This window comes from Nicotiana tabacum, chromosome 13 (genome assembly GCF_000715075.1).
Source record: "Nicotiana tabacum cultivar K326 chromosome 13, ASM71507v2, whole genome shotgun sequence".
NCBI classification, from domain to species: Eukaryota; Viridiplantae; Streptophyta; class Magnoliopsida; order Solanales; family Solanaceae; genus Nicotiana; species Nicotiana tabacum.
The window spans coordinates 126,346,701-126,356,625 of NC_134092.1; the positions used below are offsets into that span (position 1 = coordinate 126,346,701).

Below are 9,925 nucleotides of genomic sequence, written 5' to 3' on the forward strand. Positions count from 1 at the left end.
TCATAATAAAGATAAAATATCTGCTCTTATGTTTAGCCTTGTGATATGGTCAGTTTAGTGTCTTTAGAGTAAAAGTCGAGGTACAATAGCTTTTAGATACGCTATTTAAAATATAGCCAGTTTGTATAATGTAAATCTTAAATACTTTTTAAATTTGGTAATGTTCTAAATAGCAGTCCCAACTGTCCTAAAATGGGCTATTTGTGCACCTCACCCAAAATCAAGTTAAACCAAACCGTGGACACCTTTATCTGAAGGGTACTAGTCTCTTGGCACAAACAAAAGCAGACGAGTTAACGGTTCTAGTATCAATTTGAAAATCAAATAAACTGATTACTAGGAATAAATTTACATCTAATAATTTGTACACAAATATTGGTTATAAATGTTGAGACTACGTGTTCATTAGGAAGTAACCTTTTCGTGAATTGTTACATTTACTCCCAAACCAGAAAACGTTTCAGAAAGTAACACGGTTAGCCAAATAGAGCTTTCTACAGAGGGAAAAATCTAACATAAAATGGTACCTCTCGTAGCTATACTTTATAAAGCTAGGCGGTTGAAAAATAGCAACAACTAGACCTCAATCCAAAAAAGTAGAGCTCAACTATTTGAATACTTGTTGGCCATCTCACTCCATTCAAGCTCATCTCAAAACTAGGCAATTGAGAAGGCGCCTAGGCTTGATTTACTTTTCCTTGGTTTTACACCAGCGCTGCTATTACATCTGTGGTTAGAAGCCAGATAGAAGCATTCTATGGCTTCTGTATGCGGTAATCTAATCCCTGATTCAATACTTATGTATGCAGTAATCTAACCCCTGATTCAATCAGTTGTTCGTCCCTTTTTGCTTAGGCCATGAAAAAATCGGTGTTTTCTCCTCTTTGAATGCTTCTTTGAGGCCCTCGAGATGACATAGGGAATGAATTGCACCTGTCAAACTTCTCAAGTTAGACAAGAACGAATCGAGAATCACACAAGATCTTACAAGAGGCCAACCAAAAATGGTATTCCAACTTTCACTACTTTAAGAGAGCCAATATTTGGAATGTAAAACTTAGTCCTCTTTTAGAGGAGGATTCACATCTCCATCCTAACCGTTAATATAATTTCTTACTATTTCTCAAAACAGAAAAGGAAAACCCTTAAAGGTAAAGTCAGTACAATATAGACCAAAAGGTCGATTTCCATTTTCCACAATCAATCTGCGGGACAAGAGATCACAATGATTTGCAGGACAAGCAACTAACACATCACCCTTGAAATTCAAATTGTTCCGAAGGCAACGAGAAATCCAGTTCCTCTGCTAGGTTTTATACTTACGGTAGTTTTCAATAAATAGGAGTTCTTTCATTAACTTGATCGTTCAAGAATATTAAGCACGATATCGTTATGATCAGATTACTAATATTTGGAAATTGCCAGAATTGGCTCTCCTGATGATTTAATTTATTCTGAACTCCCGAGGATAATTCCAAATTATGGAAGTGGTCACTATAGAGCTGCGGCCTAATATGGTAATATCCCAGACATTAATGCATTACTGATCCATGTTGAAGCTTGCATTAGTCTTTGCACTATAGTTGTATTCTGAAGAGATTGAGTCAGACATCTAGCAGTTGCTATTTACTTATATGATACTAATGCTGCAACTGCAGTGCTTCAGCAGGGCCAACTGTAAATAGTACTACCCATGCTTTACACATGCTTCTGACGTGTGTACTAGCTAAGTTGCACGTATTAAGCTAATGTATCTTTTCCAGTTTCCAATGAAGCACTGCACGAAACTTAAGGTCAAATCAGCATGAGACAAATCAAGCACTTTCAAGGGATATGGACATGGCAAGGGTTACAAATTTGCATTAACCCTGGATTACAAGAAGCTCAACTCCATACATAGGCTTCTACCACATGGAATACCAGAAGAGTTTGTAACAACATTACATAATAGTTTTAATTAGTGGGTATTAAAGTGACTACAATGTTGAGAAACCACTGTTGTTTGGGAACTATTAATAATACTAGTTTGACTTAACTAGAGATGAGGCTATTTGAAGCATTGGCTTTATCTCTTTAAACACCTGTTTATTCTAAGATATGGTGAACCCATAGGCACACGATAAAGAAAGGTTCTATTGCAATCTGCGAAGCTGAAGCCCTTCATTAGGGATTTTAAATTTTTAATAACAATAAGCCGAAGGTGAGTGACAACTGCAATCTACTGTAGAAAATATTACAAAGTGAACTCAACATCTGAAACTGTGACTCATGGGAGATTAGGTTTTTGAAACTCTTCTCTGGTAAAAAAAAAATATTTCATGAGTGTTTTCTTCAATTAGATTGCAGTTTGGCATCAGGTATATGTACAACTTCTGGAGATCATTATGGGTAATCTTCTGAAAAACAAGTACTGACATTTGGCAATGCAATTGCAACATGAATGTGAGCACCAAAGTAAAATACCTGAGCATTGTTCCTAATGCCGTAGTCCTGAAGTTTAGCAGTATCATCTAGTAACTTCTCATTGTGAAATAAAAGGCAAAAATTTGACCAGACATGCCTCCTGTGCATCAACAATAAACATTCAAGTTAATAAAAGGGAGAGAAAATAAACGTTAGCATTTCTACAAGTAGCTCAAAATGAGTATCATCAAGCTATAGCTCAAGACATCTATGCTTGACCATTACAATAATATCTTGAACAATGTAACTGATGTTAAAACTAAAGAAAACTATAGCAGCTAAAAGTTCAATCAAAGTTCCGGCTAGTATACGCTAGAACATCAAGTGAGCCAAAGTGATGCAATGACGAATCCTTGCGCCAACAAATCTATTTTCTTCAGCATGGAAATAAAAGTACTAGCACTTATACGAGCCAGGGTTCCAGAAGGATTTATGTGTATCAAATATTCTCCATTAAAGTAGACAGAAACATCTAATGAATCAACCAATTGTAGTTTGTCAAAAGTGTTGGTGAGTTATGTTACAATGTCTTCAGAGGCACCTACAATGGCTGGCAGCAATTCAGCTTGGTGAATACCTGGCCACTCGCTCTTTCTGGGTTACTCCCCAAGAGATAGCTATAAATCCTCTATGAATAGGTACCAGCAGGTCCAGCACCATATCATCATTCTGAGGCTACCTTCAAATTTAGTTCCTCTTGGCAAATTGCTGATTTAGCAAACTTCGACCTTTCCCTTAATTTTTCTCTGTTTCCAGTTTACTCTCTTCTTTTTGCTGATTTATCCTCTTACAGCACGTGTCCGAATTTTCTTTTTGCCTTACTTCGCTTTTATTCCCGTTACAATGAGGAAAAAGTTCATATATCCATAAGAGGGCTATGAGGAAATCATGAGCCAAATCTATGAACACTAAGTCACGTAATCCTATAACATTTCAAGCAACATACCAAGAAATATGCCGATGGCCCATCTTAGATTGCTCACTGTCATCTATCCTTTTGCGAACAGCTTGTTTCAAGTCTTTAACTGTCGCGGAATTCATCACTGTTACATCTTCACGGCAAAAGAAGAAAATTAATACATGTAACTGCTTATTCTTGTCTAATTCAACCAACAAAAAAAAAGTTCACAACTAATAACAGAGAGATGTAGGTACCAAAGCAGCTGCCATCCAATTTGAGGATAGAGATGCGCATGGCACTCCCAAGTTCCAAGCTGATAAGGGTGTCCACATCCATCAGAGTTGGTTTTTTTGGTACATCAGAAAGCACAGGATCGTTGAGGAGAGAAACCAATGTTGAATGGAGTCTTGCCTTCTTCATGTTGCTGTTGTATTCCAGTGAAATCTCCTTCCTCCCCTCTGCTGGTAAATATATCTTAAAATCAGCCAATATCCTATAAGAATTAATAGGCTTACACAACGTACACAGAAAAATAGATAATGCAAATACGTCCAGCAACTTTTATGCAAGCTAATTTGGGAACTAAGAGAAGGCAGAAAAAGTACATATACCTTACCTAGTACCTCCTTTAAAATTCAACCCCATAATTCTCTCCTAACATCTTCCACGCATCATACAGAATATAACCAAGGTATCTATACAAAGCCTTAAAATTATGTCATATGGTTAGGCATTACATCAAGTACAGAGAGACCATTTGGCTCTGTGCACTGACACGTATGTTTAGCGGGCTAGACTGTAACCATGTGGGAGAGTAGAGTTACAGAAGTGGGCAAATCTGGACCATTTTGCGTAGTTCAAGGGCAAATTTGATCCCTTTTCAATTGTAAAAGGGCCATGTGTCAGAAAGCTTCTGTCAATAGTCAATAAGGTAAATCTAGCCCAATTTCGTTACAGCATGACTAGATCTAACCCCAACTATTAACGAAGGCAAAATCTGAAACATTTCGCAAAGTTCAAGCTACAAATTTGACCCTTTTCCCTATTTATTGAAGATAGAGAAAAGAGAGTTCTCATGTGAAATTCGTTTCACAAAGAACTGGGAAAGTGTACTAGTCCATCCAGACACCTCCCAAAACAAAAAGAAAAGAAACAAAATAGACATTACTTAAGCTTCGGTTAAGCAAGTTAACGGAATAGGTATCTGCAGCAAAACATTGATAGCTCACCAGAAGTGCATCTTATGACACCTTCATCAAAATTCATTCCCTTTCTAATAATTGGATCGTTCAGAACATAAAAGAAAGTAAAATATGATGAGCTAAAGTAGTGATGGGGCAAAGCCATAACCAAAGACCTTAGTCTCATAATTTCGTAGCAAAACCTGTGTGACCATTAGAATGGACATGTTACATCTATGGGGCAATATCCGAAAAACCCTAATATCAATAAGAATCTACTTGATTTTAGGGCCAGTATTGGAGAGACCAAGCATTTCAGAAATTCTCTAAGAAATGAGTAGTAATTTCTACTTCTTTGTCATAATAGATTATTGGACTTGGATGTTGGCAGAGTGTGTGTGTGTGTGTAATAAGTGTGTCTGTAAACATATAATTTTTCTTTTGAGAAAGAGAACTGTACAAGAGGATTACAGAGGAGACCATGAAGAAATCTATATATTCAACCTAAAGGTTTGAGTATAATGTGTATCAGAATCTGTAACCAAAGTCTCCTACTCTCCTTGAGGACGGGAGCATGAAAAGAGGAATTCTTTGGGATATGAAGCTAAAACGAAATACAATTACCACCTGTGTGTTGTTTAGATTCTGTAGTAAGATCTCCGGACAGCTCTAACAATGTCATTTGCTGCATAACAGTAATTGAAGCTACTTAGTATATGAAGTTAAAGGACAATGCAGAGGCAAATATTCCATTTTGCAATACCCAAAATTTAAACAGTTGAAATGCAAAAAAAATCAAATTGTGCTGCAACTTTCTAGACCCAACGGAAGGTAATTTTTGATTAAAATAAAATAATAACGACGGCAGAATCATTTACCTCCTCTTTAGCTTCCAGGTACTCTTCGTTTGCTTTCGTTTTAGTCATCGGATCATTTCTTTCCTTCCTGCTCAGGCAAGTAATGATTGACTCAAAAGAAAGGTAAAGGGAGTTATATGTGCTGATCAAACAAGAGGTAAATTCGACCAATCAGTATTTTAATTACATCATTCAAGATTGTGAACAGTATGAAATGCGTAGAGAAGCAAGAGCCTCTCACCATAGCCCAGCCAAAACGGAGCTTTAGGAACTTATATTCAGAGTTGATTTTGTGATGCTAGGAACGGCAGAGAGAATCTAGGAAGTTTAGAAGAGGCAGAGAAGGAAAGCATGGGAAATTGGTCCTTGGATGCTCATGTGGACAATAGACAAATAGAGGAACTGAAAAATGTCGAGAAGTTGAAAACACACTAGCACATATTATTGGACCTCTTTTATCTTTTGTCTACTTTTGGAACTGATCTTTCAGTTAGTGTTGATGAGTGAAGTATTTTTTTCCGGAGGTTTAATGTTTTGATACAGGATCTTCTACTTCCGTATACACCTTGTTTTGAAAAATTCATTATCTTTTTATGCACCTTGTATGTGGAACTTTTTTCTCCATCAAATCAATAAAATATTAATTTCATCACAATAGATATTATTTTCAGCTATTTATTGCTATTTTCATCACACCATATCACTGCTACCAACACGCCAGAAAAGTACAAGGAAATTAAGAACTAAAAACCTTGATAACTTCATGCCATATTCTAAATATGGGTAACACTTCAAGTATTCTTGACAAGAAAGATTTCCTGATTTTCTACCTGACTAGGTATAAAAAAGGCAAGGAAGTTTATGGACATGTACGGAAAAGAAGAGTTAAAGTAAGAACCAAAAGCTCCATCAGAGGCTTACCAGTTTTCGGGACCAGTTGAATTGAAGACCTGAGAAGATGGAATAGTAACTAGATTATTCTTTCCTGTGTGAGAGAGGACAAATATGCAAATTGCAACTTGAAGTACAGAATCTTTGGCTAAAATTGAAAGAAGAGTATGCTAGGGATTCTAACATCCGATTTTTAGAACAAACAAAGGAAGCGAACCACTGTTGGTTACAAGGTTCAAGAAAAGATGGATATTCACCTATTTGAAAAAGAAAGATGGATATTCAATCAAAAAGGCAATCATACCTTTCTAATTTGTCTTTGCCGCTGTAAATTGCTACCTATTATTCCTTCCTCCATCGTTCTCAACTTACTCCTCTTTCAGATTTTAGAAATTTCAAGTTTTTTACTTTCTTCGAGCACCTCCACCAAACAACATTAGTCAAATTTCCCCTACTCTCTTGTTTGACAAAGTAGAAATTTCAAGGCAACGCAAGCTCCAACATCCATCAATTCCTTCTTAGTGCTTGTTATCCTGTTCTTTTCGGGTGTCTTAGGCCAAGTTAAACTAGGTTGTCTTAAGAGATATAGATGAGATTCATACTGTTATCTTCTTTCATTACCCGAAAAGGGCCAAAACTGCCCCCTGAACTATTGCCTTAGGGCTATAAATACCCTCCGTCCACCCATCAATCCAAAAATGCGTCGACCCTTACTTTTTGGGCTCATTTCTTCCCTTATGACTAACGGCCAACACTGAATTAGGAAAAAATTATTTAAATTTCACGTGGCATTTTATTACTGGTCCAAATTTAAACCATGACCCCAGTTAAATAAACCCACCTCAATACCCAGTTTTCTAACCCAAACACTAACCCGCCTGGAAAACATAAAATCTCCGAAAAACATAAAGATAAAGAGAAGGAATTGACCGAAAAAGAAGATTCCGGCAAAATTCCACTTTTCCAGCCACAATTCTTTTCAATAAATAGTGAGACGTTTGAATCTAAAGAACAAGAATAAGCAGCTTCAACTTTTTCTAGCAGAAAAGAGAGGAAGAAAAATAAATTTGGATCCTTCAAAAAAGTATCCAGCGATCTCCATTTTTTCCGGCTTTATGCAACTTCAATGGCCTTATTGAAAATGTATGGTGGTGTTATGGTCTCGCAAATCCCGGGTTGACCGTTAGTCATAAGGGTAAAAATGAGCCCAAAAAGTAACGGTGGGGACATTTTTGGACTGATAGGTGGATGGAGGGTATTTATAGTCCTAAGGCAATACTTCAGGGGTTGCTTTGGCCCTTTTCCGTTGTTTTACTTATCTTAATATTCTGTTTCTCATAATTTCCACCTTCCACTTAATTATTCGACGCCCACGTATTTCAATTCTCAAACTCCACAAATGGCAGTCTATGCCAGAATTTAGTTTAAGCAGTCTTTTAACAACTCTTCTAAGCATATCCAATAGCAATATAGTAAACAACAAGTGCACAAAAAAAAAAAAAGCAGAATACTCCAATGTAAAAGGGTATTCATAAATAAAGCACCTCATTTTGTCTTTCTGTGTCAACATTAAAATTTGAACTGGATCTGCGATGATCCATGCTTTGATGATCTGAAGCTGAATAGGAGTAATCATGTCTCGGCCTAGGAGACCTATGCTCAACTACATCTCTTCCTGATCTTCGTTCTCTTCTTTCAGATGACAATTCTTTATTCAAATCCATGTCCTTAGGCCTATGCCTATGCCTGTGCCTCTGCTGTAACGGAGACCTATCTCTACTAGTGGAAGACTTTATCTCATGATGCCCCATCAGAATCATGCAATTATACAGCCATGTATATATCTATCGCAACTCAAATACACCAGAAACAAATGCCAATTATTAAACAAGTAGACGAATTTATCAAAGTTGAAACTTGCATATAAACAATTTCTTAAAGATTCATCTTGTGGGGCATGTATGAAGAATCCGTCCCGTCACTAGCGTGAGATCAGTAGTAGAAGATACAAAGGAATATCCAATAACCGTGGGTTTACACTAGGGATCGACATTGAGCTCGTATTTGTTTACCTTTGTGATGGATGAGATAACCAAAACAACACAAAATGAGGTTTCATGATGTATGTTATTTGCTGATATATTGTACCGATTGACAAAACCATCAAGAATGTCAACCAAAGCTTGAATCATGGATAAGCACTCTAGCGAGTAAGGGTCCTAGGATAAGTAACAGTAGGACTGCTATATGCACTACAAGTTTAGCCAACATAAAAAGAGCGAAATCAAGGTGAGATTAGATGGGGTTGAGGCGCTCAAATGCAAACAATTCAGATATTTAGGTTCATTGTTCCAAGAGAATGGAATGATGGATAAATATGTTACACATCAGTCTATCAAGTCAATTATTGGATGATTGCATGCAACTCTCTTGATAAACTTATACTAGTAATCAGATAAGGATGATAACTAAGGTCCCATGACATGTCAAAATTCATTGATAGTATAAAATATATTTACATTATCAGGTCAATTATTAGGTAATTACAGATAAATCTCTTGATAAGCATTAAACGCTAATCAAGTAAAGATGGTAACTTTTCTGTTGCTAGTGCTAGCTAGTAGATATACTGTGGAATTAGTTAAGGTAGGCGCAACATGGTAACTAACCTTCTATCACAGTCAAAATTCATGCTATCAGGTCAATTATTGGACAATTATAGGTAAATATCTTGATAAACATTAATTAGTAATCAGGTAAATATGGTAAATAGCATCCTACCACAAGTCAAAATTCACGGATAGCATAATTTTTACATTGCCAGTGTACATAACTTAAAGCCATACAAGAATTATAATTATGCTTGTTGGCTGGTGAACATTTTCTGCAATTGAAATTCATGGGTTTCTGTAAATGAGAAAAGTGAGAGCAGCAACAGCAACAGTTATAAGTCAGCGACTGCGCCACATCAAATACACCAGAACAGGCACAGAAAGAAAAAAAGAACCAATTACTAAACAAGTAGACAAATTTATCAGAGAATAAAAAGTTGAAACTTGCACATAAACCATTTGCTTAAAGGTTTCATCTTGTGGGGATTTATATTATAACACAATATGGTAGGAATTAAATTAATCTCACCTATTTCATCAAATTATAATTGGGACTCTGTTGCTCCGCGATACTCCCGGCAAAACCGATTCTCCGGTAAATTAGGTTCTAACTTCTAAGTGCAAAATAATTTTCCCCAAAATGAAACTTTATGACAAATATTTTTATTATTAGTATTTATTGGAGAGCGGAAAATAGTTTTTCAACAAAAACATAGGGGAAAAAAATCAGAAATATGGTGATTTATAAATGCTAATCGAAAATTAGCAAAAATAAAATCTGAACAAAAATATCCTAAAATATTTGAAAAAATCTAGCATAATATGTTGAAATTATAATTTCTTACACGAGATTCCAGCATATTTATTGTTAGTATTTATTGGAGAGCGAAAAATAGTTTTTAAACAAAAACGTGGGGGGGGGGGGGGGTGAATTAGAAATATGGTGATTTATAAATGCTAATCAAAAATTAGCAAAAATAAAATCTGAACAAAAATATGCTTAAAAATTTGAAAAAATCT

At 36.0% G+C, this 9,925-nt stretch overlaps 1 protein-coding gene across 9 annotated transcripts; it reads right to left on the reverse strand.

Moving 5' to 3' along the window:
• Positions 1–336: 336 nt before the first annotated feature.
• LOC107817456 (U11/U12 small nuclear ribonucleoprotein 25 kDa protein) lies at positions 337–9,577 on the reverse strand. Of its 9 annotated transcripts, none has more exons than XM_075228491.1 (9): positions 9,435–9,577; positions 7,838–8,137; positions 6,324–6,352; positions 5,424–5,490; positions 5,173–5,230; positions 3,619–3,822; positions 3,410–3,506; positions 2,464–2,563; positions 337–933 (listed from the first exon to the last, which is right to left on the reverse strand). In XM_075228491.1, the coding sequence occupies exons 2-9, from the start codon at positions 8,111–8,113 to the stop codon at positions 826–828; spliced, it is 939 nt and encodes a 312-aa protein (XP_075084592.1). In that variant the 5' UTR covers positions 8,114–8,137; positions 9,435–9,577; the 3' UTR covers positions 337–825. The 9 variants fall into 9 exon arrangements, with proteins under 9 accessions (XP_075084592.1, XP_016498810.1, XP_016498816.1 ...); XM_016643324.2 differs by having other exon boundaries at positions 3,410–3,515; XM_016643330.2 differs by having other exon boundaries at positions 3,619–3,825.
• Positions 9,578–9,925: the final 348 nt, after the last annotated feature.